Source organism: Bombyx mandarina, chromosome 07 (genome assembly GCF_030267445.1).
Source record: "Bombyx mandarina strain Sakado chromosome 07, ASM3026744v2".
Lineage (NCBI taxonomy): Eukaryota > Metazoa > Arthropoda > Insecta > Lepidoptera > Bombycidae > Bombyx > Bombyx mandarina.
Window position 1 is genome coordinate 9,419,140 of NC_143214.1, and position 18,394 is coordinate 9,437,533.

Sequence of the window (18,394 nt, forward strand, 5' to 3'; positions counted from 1 at the left end):
GTCATACTGTGATTTCAAGAAAGCTGATCTGATACGTTGCCATTGCCGTGAAGACGATCAATGATTTTACTTGATTGAAAATAATGTAATAAAAATATGTAGAAGAAATAAACTGTTCTAAAATTATATTTAAATTTACAATTCACAATATTTTTTAAAACAATAGGATAGTCGAAATATTTCAATGATTGAATCGAATGACAATTTAAAAATATTTTAACGTTTTTCAAATTGATAGCCAGTCTGAGGTCTGAGAGAGATATTGTAAGCAAAGGAGACACGAAAGGATTGGCGCTAATCGGATATCAACAATAGGAAATCATAATTGCGGATCCGAATTTTTATTTATTTATTTATGCGTTATTACTTGTTTCCCGGGGGCCTTTCCAGTTTCACCAGGACAGGTGGGCGAGCAGAGGCTCAGCCAGGAGGGGTGGGATTTGCTAACAGCTGCCCGAGCGCCTCCAAAGGAAACCTAACAACTCAAGAGCAGCTGCTTCGCGAGTGAATCTACTATCGTATCGGAATCGCGACCCGTTGAGAAGATCCGGCGAGAAGCACAGAGGCCTGATGCTTAGGTTAGGGATTCCGAATCCATGATAGACTATGGCTATAAGCAATATCGATTTATGAGTTGTATATCGAGATAAACGTAAATACGTCTACTTATGCCGATTGAGTTTAAATAGGTTAGAATCGCTGATTTCTGAAAACGAATTAAACATAGTTATCCCTTCTTTTTTCAAAAAATTAAAATGTGACCAGCTTCATAACTACATTTCGTTTATATAAACTTCGAATAAAATAGTTATAAAAAACCTATAGCTTTAATTTATTGTAATATTTCCCAAACAATAGATTTATTTTAATTTATATCCAGATATAAAATCTCACGTCGATCGTTCGTTATATATTAATATGCAATCACGATCATCAGTCCTTACAATTGTAACTTAATAATAAAAGGTCATACAGTTACATTGGAATGGCGCCAAAAGACAAATAACATTTTTCTTAAGCAGTTCTTTTTAATATACATTTTCCAAATAATGAACATTAAAATGAAGACGTCGTGGCCTAAAGGATAAGATGCACGGTGCATTCGTATCAAACGATGCACCGGTGTTCGAATCTCGCAGGCGGGTACCAATATTTCTGATGAAATACGTACTTAACAAATGTTCACGATTGACTTCCACGGTGAAGGAATAGCATCGTGTAATAAAAACTAAACCAGCAAAATTGGTAATTTGCGGAATTACTGGTGGTGGATGTCTTGTGAGTCCGCATGGGTAGGTACCACCACTCTGCCCATTTCTGCCATGACGCAGTAATGAGTTTCGGTTTGACGGAATCGAAACGTATTACTGCTTAACGGCAAAAATAGGCAGGGTGGTGGTACCTACCCGTGCGGGCTCACAAGACGTCCTACCACCAGTAAGAACAGCCTGGGGAATTAATAAATAAAAAGGCGGTAAACCCTAGGTTCACGATACGTCCTACCACCAGAAAAAGCAATTTGCCGATCGCACATCTATTTTATATAATTGTGAAATAAATAGCACACACAATATATCATGATCAATTGAAATTTTACCCTACATATTGAATGTGAGACTATGAAATTGTTTGAAGTAGTCGTATTTTAAATTTTAATTATAAAACAAAGACAAAAAGCAAAATTGAAACGTGACTGGATAATTAACTTCAAGTAAATTCCAAAGTAAAACAGCACGAGTTACATATTTACTTTACGACTTCGTTTCAGTCACAAACAATTAAGTTTTCGATATTCGCAGCCTTCGTTGGAAGCTCTCGACCGCAGGCGAGTGACCTACACGGTGTAGGATGTTTCGCGCATCCCTTCGAGCCGTGGTAGACAATAAAAGCGAGTGCTCTGGCAATACCGCACAGTTCGCGCCTAAACGTTAGCGCTGCGTACGCACGGTGAGTTTTCAGTACCGTAACACACTATCAACGTAAAAAGTGGACGTTGCATTCGAAATAAGGCTTACAGTGTTGTGATTTCAGTGTCTTTGCTTTATTATTGTTTTTTTAACAATTAATACCATTTATGGAACGTTTAGTCGTTTTAAATAAGGTCGCATTTTGAAATTCAGGAAAAAAGACGCTCAATAGTTTATGGGTCGTGAATTATTTTGCAAAAATGTTTCTTTTATTTTATTACTATGTATTGTTTTAATTGTAGACGTGTTGGCCATTCTAATCGAATCAGTATAGCAGAGTAAGAACGTCTGCCCACTGAGTTTCTCCCTGGATCTTCTTAGTGGGTCGCGATTCCGATTCGGTGGTAGATTCTGCGAAGAACTGCTCTCACTAGGACTAGTGTTAGCAAATTCACTCAGGTTGAGCCCGTGAGCTCACCTACCCGTCCGGGCGAAGCTGTAATTGCCCCTTAGGCTACCAGCGAATAGGTAGGAACAAAGAAGAAGAACGCATCATCCACGATAATAGCTAGGACGGTTTCTATGCCACATTATTTTAACAATCTAGGACCTCAATATGGGATCTTCATATCGTGATGCCCCTAGGCTGCGGCAACTATTAACACGTTCAAAGCGGACATTATGTTGTAATTAAAACATCTTACATCTTACATATATAGATACATATTCGTCTCTTATACTATATCAATGTTGTGTTTAATTTGTATGATATGCGTTATATACTCTACATGTTGAATATGGTCAGCCGCGGTCGAAATTTTTTTTGTCAATGCTATAAAAAAGACAAACTACTCGTCGGTTATTTTAACATACAGCCAATCAAAGTTAAGTCTTCAATTAATCGTCTTTAAAAATCAAACTACGTCCTCCGCATGACAGAGTCCAAGTCTTTCTTAGCCCATCGCAAGGGAGATAGATACGTACAAGGCGTATCAGACCTCGTTACTCACTTAACGTTTAGCTGGCCAAGTGAACAAATACCTGAGCTCACTGCAAATTTCAAATCACACAATCTTAACTACATATTTCGATGTTAATAATGACATTACTATGGTATTCATACAAAACATACGTACATATGTAGTTTTTTTTTTTAAATAAACCACAACAACAATTACCAGTTAATTTTCTCATACAATAAAAGGTTACATACTTTTCACATTACCTACAGCATTTTTCCCGGACTAATCTTTGACAATGCAAGCTTTTTGCATACTACGGTAAGAACAATTGTAGCGATTTGCGCCGAGCGTACGCGTGAATTATTTCTTTTTCATTTTAATTGTAGTTTGGGAATGTCGTAGTTTTCGTTCGTACGTGTTCATACAAGACTAGGTGCGTGCATATTGTGTAGAAAATCGGTAATCGATACGGAAATACTTGTAGAGACAGCCTGCTGAGACAGAATTAGATTTATGGTTTGTGATGTATAATGACGGAAGGAAGATCTTCCGCCGAGCGGGTGTAAGAGCTCGGTAGACTGACGGTCCGAATGTTGTTGTTCGGAACTTGTATATATGCTAGCTTATCTTGAAAATGTCGTAAGCGAGATTCAGGCATCTGTCAAATATCTTGTGTTGTATGATGGCTGCCCGCCACAATGGAAATCGAAACATCGTAAATACGTATACAGGGTGTTTAGGGATCGTTTGAAAAATGAAACGATCTTATACTATCTACCAACGGAAAGCATTGTTAATAACAAATTTCAACGACAGAGTACTGAGACAGAATTAGATTTATGGAAAACGAAGCGTCGTAAATATACAGACAGAGTGCTTTAGAGATTGCTTGGAAGACGAAACGATCGCTACTACCCAACTTCAACGGAAAAAAGAATTTCATTGATTAATCTCAACAAATTTCGTAAACGCGCAATGTAAAGCAAATATGGTAGACGCTACTCGCTTTTTTTTTTGGATTAATTAGACCTGTGCACACCCCCACACTATTTGAAGTGGTTACGGTAAGCTATAGACATCAAAACCTGAATGACGCCACCTATCTTGAGACATGAGGCTGAAGCATAATATGTATAAAAAAATGGCTACCCCACCGTTCACTACGGAACGTAGGATTGCTTTGCAGCCGAAATAGGCAAATGGTGGACCCTACCCCTGCGAGTTTATAGTCCATCTTACGATTCCCATAAAACTGTACACGTCCATATTATTAATATATTAAAAACCTTTTTAACGTTTGTTAAAAATTATTAAATCAAATGTAAACTTTGTAGATATGCATATAATTGAAATGAAACGAAAATAAGAAAAGTTTTTATGTAACAGTATTTATGGCCAGACTAGTTATTAATCATAAAATATGCGAGCGAAAGGTTTGTGAACTTTTATATCCTCGTTGTAAAATTCATAAAATCATAGAGGGCACAAAATAATATGTTTTTTTATTGCTTAAATGCCAGAATGCCAAACTTCAGAAATAGGCAGGGTTTTTTTTTTTTGCCTTTGTTGGCATACGGGCATACGGCCCACCTGATGGTGAGTGGTTACCGTCGCCCATGGACTTCAGCAATGCCAAGGGCAGAGCCAAGCCGCTGCCTACCGCTTAATACTCTCCACAAGCCTCGTTTGAAGAAGGACATGTCATAGCGCTCGGGAAACACCGAAGGGTGGTGGTACCTACCCGTTCCGGCTCACAAGACCCTTTACCACCAAATTATGTGTATTTATTTGTACCTATGTATATGTCAAACACATCATTCATCTATAAGAAATTCTTTAATGTAACATCAATTATTTTAAATCGATAATTATTTGTGGATGTTTTCTAATTAATTTTCGACAAAATTTTAATTTGAAATACATATTAAATATTAAATTAATATGATTTAAGTTTAATTGTCTACATTTATCTAAACAAAGACTCCGTACAATTACGCACTATTCTCTTCTCTATTTGCGAACGTTTGTTTTGTATCTTTTTAACTATTCACGGGCTTTAGAGTTGTAATCATTTTTGTTAGAAACAGGTCTGTTTTCGGAATATCAGAAGGGAAAACGGAAAATATGCCGGATGGTGTTAGCCGTACGTACGGGTTTAAATACCACTCGCCTCAAGAACCATTTGAGAGTCACGCGTATAAACAGACGTAGAGTAAGATTTACCTACGGAACCTTAAGTACGTCTCGAATTCAATGAACGATTATGATTTGAAATTCGTAAAAAGAATAACCCGGTGAGTTTCTCGCCGGATCTTCTCGGTGGGTCGCGATTCCGATCCGGTGCTAGATTCTACTAAGCACGGCTAATTCTCACATATTGAGCCCGAGAGCTCACTTACCCGTCCAAGCGTAGTTGGAATAACTCCGTAAACTACCAGCGATTATTGGTGGTAGGACCTCTTGTGAGTCCGCACGGGTAAGTATCACCGCCCCGCCTATTTCTGCCGTGAAGCAGTAATGCGTTTCGGTTTCAAGGGTGGGGCAGCCGTTGTGACTATACTGAGACCTTAGAACTATAATTAACTATATCTCAAGGTGTGTGGCGCATTTACGTAGTAGATGTCTATGGGCTCCAGTAACCACTTAACACCAGGTGGGCTGTGAGCTCGTCCACATATTTAAGCAATAAAAAATAATAATAAAAAGATTTGGTAGTGAAAAACAAAAACGACATTACAATCACTAAAGAGCCATCAAAACACAGTGCATTCCTTACATCTGCGTAGCGCAAAATCATTATAAATAAATCGGCGTACCGCCCGGGGTTAGCATGTAACCGACCCTTAATGATAGTGGCGTGACTTGCGTGCGATCGGGGGGCTGTTTTGCAACAATCATTAGAGACGTTACATTGTTAAACGCGTTGTAGCTGATATTGGCTGCTCAGTAAATGTTTCGTTTGCGTATCGACGCAGCATCGATAAACTATGCATCTGATATTCACAGTGCATCCAGCAATACAATAAAAATACAATGTGAAAAGGACGTAAATGGAATCAATAAAGGGCTCGAGTCGTGTCTACGCTCTTCCTAATAGTTACAAATTTCATAGCAGTGCTTAGAGATGAATACTTTAAATTCACACACGAGATACCTGGTGGGTCGTATAACACCAGAATAAGCGTAGGTATAGTAGATATGAAACCACTGTTATTTGTAGAATACAATTGAAACTTCAACACTTCTAACTTAAAGGTGCTGGTTGGCTTTATTCTTCTTCTTTTTTTAGTCTGACAATGGAATCAATAAACGGCTCGAGTCGTGTCTACGCTCTTCCTAATACTTACGAAACTCATAGCGGTGTTTGGAGATTAATACTTTAAATTCACACGAGAGATACCTGGTGGGTCGTATAATACCAGAATAGGCGTAGGTATAGTAGATATCAAACCACTGTTATTTGTACAATACATTTTAACCTTCAACAGTTCTAAAGGTGCTGGTTGGCTGTTTCTTCTCTTTTTTTCAGTATAGCAATAGCATTCTTGCAATGTCATTATTGTCAATGTCAAGTTTATAAAAATCTCTAATTAATAATTAAATGATATTGATGAAAAATTAAGCGATATGAAATTAAGTTGTTTTAATTGAAAACGTAATCTATTGGGATGTAATTGCTATAATGCTAAATAGACTGATACTAAACGATTAATGACCCATAGTTATAACACGTTTCATACTAAACAGATACAAATTTAGAAATGATTGGCACAACTTTGATTCTCGCGTTCCCGCCAAAAATTCTATGGCTATATTTTTTTTAAGAGATTTTATGACCTGGTGACCTGGTAAATAAGACCTTTAGGTCAACCCATGGCTATATTCAAAATGCGATATCTCTAGTGTAGGACGGTTCCGAAAAGAGGCAGTCCGAGACCTTGTTTTTCTATCAAACATCTGTCAAATCCGAGCTATAAAATCCATAGATTATACACTTAATATATGATAAAATCGATTACCCTTATTACTACGGATCTACACTACGCGGTCCATCAAATGTTTCTAAATTAATTGTTTTTGTTTCAGATTTAGTTTAAGAACCGTCAGATAGCACCAACACGATGCTGCGTTTGTTCACGTTTTGCTGTAAGTGTACAAATATCTCGACACAAATTTTATATTTATAATAGGGCAGACAAGTCTCAGCCCATAGGTCCTAGTGATTACCGGAGTTTATGCCCTCCGTTCTGTCAATTTCTACAAAACCGTGTACCGTATTTCTGGTTTGAAGATTATCTGAGATTTTTTCTTACAATGTGCGCGGAGACTGTGTTGAGGAAACATAGGATTAATTCCACGTTTTCTTTTTAAGTGTCTTGTTCAATAAAAATACCAACTGGATAGTCTATTTTATTAATTCTATTAAATAACTCTGGATATTCAATTGGAGTTAAGAACGACAATGTAAGCATGATTGAGTTAAGTACAAAGGTTTATAGTCAATTTAGACGTTCTTAGAGTACATCTGTGAAAATTGTCAAGTACCTATTCGTTGAAGAGAAACGCAAATATACCTGAGATGTCGTACATTCACCATCTTAATTTGATTTCACATTTAATTTAATATCTACCAAAACAACTGCCTATGCGCTTCCGTGATCAATGCATATCTTTATTTAAGTGACTGTAATATTAATATTTATTAATATATGTAATAGATGTAAAATTACAAGGAATATCGTTTTTATAGCTTAGATGAGTGTACGGGCTTACGGCCCATCTGGCTTTAAGTAGTTAGAAGCCCATAGACATCTACAACGTAAATGTCGCCAGCCACCTTGAGATACGAGTTCTAAGGTCTCAGTTTTATACAGTCCAATGGCTGCTCCACTGTACAAACCAAAACGCATTACTGCTTCACGACAGAAATAGGCAGGGTGGTGGTAACTACCCGTGTGGACTCACAGCACGTCCTACCATCAGTAAAAACCGTGTACCAAATGTGAGAACGTACATTTTTTAACTCAATAATATTTTGTTCGTCTTTTACAAGACGTAGACAAAATTAGAACTGCTCTTACGGCTTAATCTCGAATTTATATACTTTATAGTTTCTATGGTTACTGACGACTAAGATGTTATAGATATGAACATGATTCACCAAAATCTGTAACTATACTTGAGACCTTAGAACTTATATCTCAAGGTGGGTGGCGTTTACGTTGTAGATGTCTACGAGCTCCAGTAACCATTTAACACCAAGTGGGCTATGAGATCGTCCACCCATCTAAACAATAAATAGAAAGATCTCGTCTAGACTGAATTTTCCAAATTAGAATCTGCTCTGGATAAACCAAATGAAATAATTCACAGTCTACTTACCTACGTCTCAGCAAATTTGCAAATTCAATATTCTCACGATTTAATCCCTAGGTATCTAATTTTATCTAAAACAATAGAGCTAATGTTATTTCGAATTCAATCGCGTAATTTGTCAATTGTTCACATAATTTTCCCGATAGCTATTCAAGTTTATATATCGGAACTCGATGAAGTGTGGTTTTGCTTCGGATAAATAATTTAAGTTTGTTGTTTTGAATTAGGCCTTGTATGTCCTAATATTTTGGTGCTTATTTTTAAATATTAATTTGGACATTTAACGTAATTTGTTTGTACCGTTCATAGAATTTGCGTAACAGCTTTTAGTGATTTCTAGAAATTATCTACACCCAAACTATAGATCTTGAAACATCTTTATATATAAAAACGAATTGCTGTTCGTTAGTCTCGCTAAAACTCGAGAACGGTTGTACCTTTTTTTCTAATTTTGGTCTTGAATTATTTGTGGAAGTCTAGAGAAGGTTTAAAAGATAGATAAATATGAAAATGCTCGGAATTAAATAAAAATAACAATTTTGTTTTCCCTTTGATGTGTCCCCCGTCGGACGGATTCCTTTTGTTTTAAGTTTATTTTATACAAAAGTTTAGGTCTTTTATTTATCGAATGAGCCACTACGAAGTCTGCCGGGTCAACTAGTATTTTAATATAATCATGGTGAATACCGGAAGACCTCATTAGTCTATGACCCACAATGCAGAACAATAGCCTTCCTATTAACTAGATGTGTTCGGATACCCTTGTTTACATAGAAACCATTCCAACTGAGAATTGTAACATCGAAGGAACTAACAACACTTTCGCACAAAATTTCTATTTACATGTTCATAATTGTGTCTTATCGTTAAAATTGGTACAATTAGTATTCCAAACGGTTTTCTATCTTTATATGTATATTTCTTCTTGCGTGTGTTTATCACTGAAGTCCTTCTAAAGGGCTGGACCGATTTTAATGAAATTCTGTGTATCTTCAAGTGGATTCGAGAATGGTTTAGATTTACAAATCAGCCCGGCAGATGGCGCTGCAGTCGGTATCTAGGTTACTAGAAATAATTTATATGGCAAAACACGTTTGCCGGGCCAGCTAGTCTTAAATAATACGCAACATTTATCTTTGTAATTAAAGGTTCGTTTTATTTGGTAGGTATTAGTATGTTCCAATTCAATGTTTTTAATTGAACTTTCATTAACTTCATCCCATTCGATTAGCTGAAGAAGTTTTTTGTAATAATATTTTTTTAAATTTTAAACTTTAACTCCTGTTAAGTTGTAAAAATGTCATTTAGACCTTTCACCCGTCGATACGTAAAATATTTTGTATAGTGCTAATAAATTTATTATTATACTTGTTCAAAACTTTCAAAAGTATTCTTTTTGTGTTATTTTTCTTTTAAATTTCGAATCTTCGATTTATAGAATGTTCTGATTGTTGAGTTCTGTGCCACTAATCTATGGGTCCATAACCGCAGTATTTTCTGACTCGGTAGCTAATTCTGAAACTCACTTTTGCTTTTGAAACAATGTTCCTAAGTCCGATTACTCCATTTCTGTCGTGAGCGTGACTCGCTAGCCCGCAAGCTTCCGTATCGCGGTTAGAACCCTGCGGTTTAGATGCAACCCGTTTTTAAAAAGGCCAATTTTAATTTCGACAAATATTTCGATTAAAGTATTTTTTTTATTGCTTATGCCGGTGGACGAGCTCACAGCCCATCTGATGTTAAGTAATTACCGCAACCCATAGACATCTACAAAGTAAATGCCACCACCTACCTTGAGGCATGAGTTCTAAGATCTCAGCTTTTACAATACAACAGCTGCCCCACCCTTCAAACCGAAACGCATTACTGCTTCACGGTAAAAATAGGCAGGGTGGTGGTATGGTACCTACCAGTGCGGACTCACAAAACTTATTTTCTTCTGTGGTACTTCTTCTATATATACCTATTTACGTAGTCCACATAAATACATCTCGAGGACGCTCGGATCTAATGATGATGCGATCTCAACACGTTACAAATCAACTAATGATAGCTTGTAATTTATAAAGCAGACAAAAACTAATTCTATTTGTGGTAGTTGTTCTTGCTGGGCCTAGTATTAGCAAACTCCCTCAGGTTGAGCCCGTGAATAGCCCCTTATGATACGCATCGCCAAAGTGCGAATTTTTGTCGAGGTGCAATTATTTATTCCGGTTTTAAGGGTGAACCAATTGCTATATAACTAACATTACATTTTTTTTTGTAAAAGCAGGACATCTGCGGAAATATATAATAAAAAAAGTATTTAGGGCTTTACAAGTATTTTTTATAGAAGATAGAATAACACAAAATAATCAAAGCACTAAACACAAAATAGTTAGTACTCTGTAATACTCGTTGTATGTACCTCTTTTGTTAAATTAGCCCATTTAAACCCTTCCAGCTCTATGTTGCATTGAATTTATCGTAAGGTCTGTTTGCAAAGGCGGAACTATATCGACCTCACTGGGAACAGCGGGACAGAATGCCCGAAAGCGGGTCTGTCCCGCCCAAATCGGGACGTATGTTCACATTATATGTAACACAGCTGAGATTTCAAGCTAATATCTCAAGGTGGCGGCATTGATATGAGTTCTAGTGTCCATTTATGACCAGACTGCAAACTCGGTACAATACAATAAAAAAAACGGTAACTAAATGTCCCCGACGACTTGTCAAAACCTCCACGTATATAATGGTCTATCCTTAGATGTTACGAAAAGTTGCTTGTTCTAGAGTTTCGAAATAGATAATCCCACGCGATGTCATCTGTAGCTAGGAGGCCTATTATGTCAGTTGCGAGTACTTAGCGACCACTTCGCAAAAGTGTACTCACTCAGTACAAATTTTGAGCCGTAACTTAAGAGGCGTATTTCAAGTTGAAGCTATAGTCGGTTTGTTGTTTTATGTGTGCGCATGAACCTGCACCTTAAGAGGGATGTGTTTTCTTTAGATTAACGTATGAATTTAAAGCATACCATTAGCTATGATTACTGGAGTCCATATACCCAGAACTTCTATATTAAATTGGTTGTTTAATTTTAACTACAAGGACACTGAAACTTTATTACATAGCTTTTAATATTTTTTGTTACACCCACACACACCCTTTTACACTCACTCATGTTCAGACTCATTACACACAGAGGGTACATTAATACACTCATTTCAATATTTTTGTTAATTTGTAATCTTTAAACCTCATATATTGTCACTTTTATGGAATCCATGAATTTCAGTTTAATTTTTGTCTAGTAATTTTGTATTTTTGTGTATCTGAAGTGAAGCTATTGTATTATTTGTGCAAGGGGCACTGCTGCTTGAGACACAGATTTTATCAATTAGTTCAAGCACAGATGCAAATTATGATTGTGTTTCTACTTCTATGTATTACTGGTGGTAGGACCTCCTGAGAGTCCGCGCGAGTAGGTACCACCGCCCTATCTATTTCTGCCGTGAAGCAGTAATGCGTTTCGGTTTGAAGGGTGGGGCAGCCGTTGTAACTATACTTGAGACCTTTGAACTTATATCTCAAGGTGTGTGGCGCATCTACGTTGTAGATGTCTATGGGCTCTAGTAACCACTTAACACCAGGTGGGCTGTGAGCTCGTCCACACATCAATGCAATAAATAAATAAAAAACTTCTATGTTAACAATAAATCAATAAATATACAGCGCAATGTAATGCACAATCAATTTTGTTTTTCCTTTTTTTGGTTATTTCTTAATCTCCTACCTAATGTAGCCTTGAGAATCTACTACAGATTACTTTGAAATACCGAAGCGAATACCCAGCACTTGTCGCTCGAGCGTCCAATTTCTAGGTCAACACTAGAGAGGTAGGAGGGACGACCGCGATTAACACGACAATGAGACACGCGACCACTCCAAACATAAAAGTCTACAGAGCATTCTAATCCACTTATTTCTTTATTGCTTAGGTGGGTGGACGAGCTCACAGCCCACCCGGTGTTAAGTGGTTACTGGAGCCCATAGACATCCGCAACGTAAATGCGCCACCCACCTTGATATACAAATTCTAAGGTCTAGTTACAACGGCTGCCCCACCCTTCAAACCGAAACGCATTACTGCTTCACGGTAGAAATAGGCAGGGTGGTGGTACCCACCCGCGCGAACTCACAAGAGGTCCTACCACCTGTTAGCGACATGAGATTCATCTGAGTTAATATAAATAATTAATTTTTCAGTGCTTGTGGCTGCAGCTGTTGCTCAAAATGGTTATGAGTATAATCGTCCTGGCCGACCATTTGGGACGGGCTCTTCATCTACGCGACCTGGTTATCCCTCAGGGCTTTCAAATTATCCTACAACTACGCCCTTCTCCGTTCGACCTCAGACTGATGGCTACTCCAGCTCTACGCCCGGATATCAAACTGGAACTTCGGGCTACCCATCAAGCCCGGGATACTCAGGGACTAGTCAACGACCACAAACGGGATACCCTGGACAAGGAACATCGTATCCTAATTTAGGAGAACCGGGAACTCAAGGGTTAAATGACCCTAGTAGATACCCTGGACAAGATACATCGTATCCAAGTATTCCTGCATACCCAGGCCAGCCAGGATCATCTTACCCAGGACAATCCGGAATCTATCCTGGTCAAGAATCATCTGGAAATTATCCCGGTCAGGGTACCAGAGGGTCATCAAGTTCATTCCCTGGGTCTAGATTCCCCGGTCGACCCGGTTCTCCTAGCTTCAATCCCGGTTCTTTTTCACCAGCATTCGGTACAGACGGCACTGGTGCCTACGAAGGTGGGGACTACTCTGCTATACCCGGTCAACCCGATATAGATTATCCTATATTGTCCGACATTCCGCAAACCTCATTTAGCTGTAACTCCCAACAATACCCTGGGTATTACGCCGACGTTGAGACCCGTTGTCAAGTGTTCCACGTCTGCGCGAACAACAAGACTTATGACTTTCTTTGTCCTAACGGAACTGTCTTCTCGCAAGAAGTTTTTGTTTGCGTCTGGTGGAACCAATTTGATTGTAGCTCAGCTCCCAGCCTCTTCAGCCTAAATGCAAATCTTTACGACTACTCTATAACTGGTTCTCAAGGTGGATTCCCAAGTTCAGGACTCAATAATTATCCCGGAGGACAGCGTGGACAGACATTCCCAGGACGTGGACCATTAACATCTTCGGGTAATTACCCTGGACAATCAGGAGCTCAAGGACCATCTGGTTTCCCAAGTAGTTTGGGACCGCAAGGGCCTCAAGCTAATTTCCCTGGTAGTTCTGGATTCTCTGGGAGCGGACGTCCTCAGAGTCCAGTAAGATATCCTGGTAGCTCAGGAACACAAGGTACCACGAGCAACTACCCCGGTACTTCTCAAAGCTACCCTAATGGTTTTGGGTCTCAGAATCCTTCTACTGGTTATCCTGGTACAAACGGCGTTCAGAGACCTTCATCGACTTACCCATTCACTTCAAATTCTAGACCATCTACTGCCTATCCAGGCAGTGGATCTACTGGAGGATACCCAAACTCAGGGTCTTACTCAGGCAATTCCGGGCCTCAAGGTCCCACAACAGTATACCCTGCTACATCAGGCACTCGGGGACCGTCTTCAACATACCCAGATACATCAGGACAGCGCTACCCGGGATCAGGGCCAGGAGGGTCGTCTTCTGGACCAGGATCTAATAACTATGATGGAAACCAAGGATACCCCTCAGACAAACCAACCGGCTCATTTTTCCCAACCGGAAACGGAGGTAGACCACAACAACCGAACCGACAATATCTTCCACCTAGAAACTAGCCAGTACGTATTTAATTTAAAATAATGGTGTCACACACGTATTAAGGATATTTAAATACAATTAGAGACGATTAAGACAGAGCATGCAGCCAGTATGTAAGTTGTAACGTAAACAGACGAAAATGTTGGTGCTATTATGAAGAAAAAAAATAGAATTAAGAATAGGATGTATATTTGCAAAATAAATATATTTTCAAAAATGTTTAAAATAATAAAGAAAAAACATGTGATTCGGGAACCGATGTTACCAATAGTTTTTTTTTAGTGTATTTGTTTGATTTATTTTGATTTTGCTTAGTTATATTATTAAGAATATAATGTATCTGTATTTGTATATACGCATTTTTTAACAAATAAACTTGCATGAGCAAAATTACTTAATTACTTTTCATCGTGTTCATATAATGAAACTCTAGCCGTTCGACTTTTTCTCCTCATCCCCTCCGAATATGTGTGACTTCCAAAACAAGAAATATTCTTATTAAGTATTTCATAAATTTGAGTCAGTTCAGTACAGGCGATTGGCAGCTCATTACCGTCTAAGACGATTTTAATTAAGCCTGGTTGGCCGTGTTTTTTGTGCTGAGCTTGTTGAATCAAAACTTGATGCAATTTTGTGATGCTTGTGTATGTTAAATTGTTGTAAGCCAAGTTCAGATAGCATAACACAAGATTGCCAATGCAAAAAAATTCACCGTCCTTAATTTTTGTAGAACCTGGGCCGAAAGGGTCCATATAGGGTCCTAGCATTTCGTTAGCCATCATCTCGGCTTTGCAATTTAAATCGTCGTCAGTTAAACTGCTCCGCTTAAGTTTTTCTTTTCGTGAATATCCTTTACCTTTAACTGAAGTCGCTGAAGTCTTTCTCTTCTTAACGGTGGACTTTTTGCTGATCTGGCTGTATTCATCAAAAGATTTCGAATCGCATTCTCCTATATATTTCATTATAAGGTCTCGTTTCGCTCTCAAATAGCCAATGCGCCTGCGACGTTTTTCTACAATTTCATCGCAAGACAGTGGAAAATCTATTAGATAATTAAATAAACTACGGGCTCCATCATCGGTGATGCGATTACCAGCCAAATTTAAGTACCTTAAGTTTCGGTTTGTTTTTAAAGCCTCTGCTAAGCTTGTTGCACCCACATCGGTTATCTCGTTGATGGAGAGATCAAGGGTTAGTAGATTCGCCTCGGCTGGCCCAAAGAGCTGAAGTTTTGAAGCTATTTGCACACAGACATCATCACTTATTAAGCATTTGCTTAACGAGAGATGGTTTAATCTAATCGGTGAGTCTAAAAGCGTTGCATAATTGATTTCTGAAAGTGTAGATCCATCCAGACAAACATCGGTTATCGTGGAAAATGGTATCATTTTTCTCAATTCATGAATTGTGTAAACGTTTGTTTTGCAGTTTCTAATACTGATTCTATTGAGTTTTCGAAAATACGGTACCATTAGTCCTATTAATTGCATCAAAATTCGAGGAACATTACTGACTTTATTAATGACAATTTCAACTAGATTATTCATGTTATCGTATATAGATTCTATGACTATAGTGTCTTTATATTCTATGGATGCTTGCGATGTTGCATCAGTGCAACAACTCAATGCATTCATGTCCAAATTTTGTGCATCTTCTCTAGGTAATGTTGCGTTGTTCTTTCTCTTAGAGTCGTTTCCTTTCGATGATTTATAAAAGTAATCTGTCAAATAGAAACCAACGAATGAGGTTAAATGCTTTAGTTCAAGTTTTATTCTATGACGTCGCTCATTTACTTAATTGGTTTTGAAAAAAAGGAAAAATATTCGACAATTAGTTAATGTAGGGATTTTTTATTGCCCTTGTAGGTAGACGAGCATGAGTGGTTACCGTCGCCCATGGACTTCAGCAATGCCAGGGGCAGAGTCAAGCCGCCGCCTACCATAAAATCGTTATTTCATACTTGATTCAGCGAAGCACTGTCCTTGCTAGGGCCAGTGTTCGCAAAGTCACCAGGTTGTGCCCCGTGAGCTCGCCTGCACGTCCGATGAAACTAATGTTATACATATTACTTGAGATTACTAGCATAAGTAGGCAAAAAATACTCATTCAAAACTTTTGAATGTCCTTAACTAGATTTCTATATGCTAACACCAGGTAATTCGCCGTTCTACGCGTAAAAAATCGTTTCCAATCTTGGATTTTGTTTTTAAATAATATACACTGTGTTTTTTCCTTCTTCTATTGGCTATCTTAGGAGTAGTCATATTTTTATACATACTATATGAAGTGGTGACACTAAAGACAACAAAACTTGTTTGATTACTAGCATGACAGACGGCTTAGGTCCAGACCTAGGTCCAAAGTGACAAATTTCTAGCTATCCCCAGATAAATGCGGTCTTCGCAGTTCGTACTTACCATGCTATTAGAAAAGGTTGACATTGAACTAGACGTAGTTGCGTGTAAGACAGGTAGATAGTTGAATCATAAGAGTTTCTCAAATGCATTTAGACAATAATATATTCACAGAGTGTAAACAAACAAACGTGGTTCTGCTAATCCTTTTATGTTTATTAAATAGATGTTGATTGCCTTCCTCAGTTTTTTCTCCACGTCTGATTGTAAAATGATTAAACTTTAAATAACAAAATTATCAAATCTTATTTACGGACTTACCTACCATTTTGGAAACTTTTTCTTACTACAACAGGGCAAGGACAAAGAAATTGTTTTGCCGCCATTTCTATGTAATCTTTGAACTCCATCACTTTAGGGTCAACAGAGTCATCATGAGCAGATTTGATCGATTTTAGAGACTTTGCCGAACGTACCGACCGCATCGATTGCGTTTTGACTGTTTTCATTTTGTAAAAATAAAATAAGAATACAAAGCAAATAGTGCTTAAGTATGTACTTAACAAAATAAATAGCTTTAAAAAAAAGATTAAGTAAACAAAATTATATTATGAAGATACGATATTACATCCATGTCATGATGCTATGTCAAACATATCCATTGATTAAATTTAGAATTCGGTTACGTAGGCACTCTAATTTAAAAACAGGATTACAAATTGATAGAGTTCTTATTTACTTTATTTAGTTAGTATCTTTAACCTATTAAATTAGGTAATATTCTCATAATAATATGACTAGTAATATGTGGTCACAGTTTTTATTTTATTTTATTCAACGATTTTTACATTTCCCACTCTCCTTTTCTCTCATTTTTGTCACGTATCTCTTGAAATGTATTTATTACTTATGCGTATTTCTACTTCTATTCACATCCTCGGAGTAACGTGTATTTTTTATGGTAGCTAATGAAGACTGATGAATAAATTTAAATTGTTTAATACACTAAATACATATGTACCTATACATATAGGTACAACTAAAATCAGTTTTTGTCTGAATCATAGATTAAGTAGTATCATCATAAATTATAACCCCTCATACGAAGAAAATCGTAATAATCTACTGAATTACTATTTCATAGAGAATAGAGAACAAATAATTCTAAGTTGCTTGTTTGTCTTCTCTCCGAAATATAAATAAAATGTTTCGACTTTCTACCGTAGTTATTTTTAACTATTCAAAATCATTTGTTTGCTTTAATTCGATTTCGATTTATCGCCTCTGATTGTATCCCTAGGAGATACAATTAGGTACAGAAGATATTTGTGATACCTCTATGCAGTCTATGGCTTAGTGTATGATCTATGGTGTATAGATTATATACATAATATTTTGACTTTTTGGCGGGAACGCGAGTAGTGAAGTTGTGTGATTTGTTTTATTTTGTCTAATTTTTTTTCACAGGAGAAAATCCCCGGATTCCCACCCGCACGGCAGGTGGGGTATGTGGGTGTCGAACCTCACTAAAAACTCCTGCCGCTCACAGCCGGCGCCCTACCCCGGACCGGGCGGGAACCCAGTCGGAGCTATTGAGACGGCGGGATAGGGTTTACGCAGAGCATATTGTCTGTCTATTTAGTGTTTCTTCAGGTTTAAATGTGTAATAATGGTAGTTTATTAACTGCTTAATATCTGTGAAAGTGCACAAATGTGGCAAAATGAAACAAAGCCGCTGGACGTAACTTCTCGGGATCCTCCAAAAAGTCCACTGAAAAAATCTCAGTAAATGAGCACCATGTCATCATCATCATCATCAACAGCCCACAGTCGACCACTGCTGGACATAGGCCTCTCCCAATCCACACCACTGAGCCCGGTCTGCGGCTCTCCTCATCCACTTCTTGCCGGCCACCGTGCGGAGGTCATCGCACCACCTAGCCAAGGGGCTTGAGATATGAGCACCATGTTACT

General features: G+C 37.8%; 2 protein-coding genes across 2 annotated transcripts; one reads left to right on the forward strand and one right to left on the reverse strand.

Annotated features, from left to right (window-relative positions):
- The first annotated feature begins 1,834 nt into the window (after positions 1–1,834).
- On the forward strand, positions 1,835–14,230 carry LOC114239345 (uncharacterized). The gene is made up of 3 exons (XM_028169504.2): positions 1,835–1,947; positions 6,956–7,015; positions 12,495–14,230. Exons 2-3 carry the CDS (start codon positions 6,991–6,993, stop codon positions 14,078–14,080), a joined length of 1,611 nt encoding a protein of 536 aa, XP_028025305.2. The 5' UTR covers positions 1,835–1,947; positions 6,956–6,990; the 3' UTR covers positions 14,081–14,230.
- An 83-nt stretch (positions 14,231–14,313) lies between these two features.
- LOC114239346 (uncharacterized) lies at positions 14,314–16,938 on the reverse strand. The gene is made up of 2 exons (XM_089728700.1): positions 16,746–16,938; positions 14,314–15,786 (listed from the first exon to the last, which is right to left on the reverse strand). The coding sequence occupies exons 1-2, from the start codon at positions 16,927–16,929 to the stop codon at positions 14,462–14,464; spliced, it is 1,509 nt and encodes a 502-aa protein (XP_089584826.1). The 5' UTR covers positions 16,930–16,938; the 3' UTR covers positions 14,314–14,461.
- Between the last annotated feature and the right edge of the window lie 1,456 nt (positions 16,939–18,394).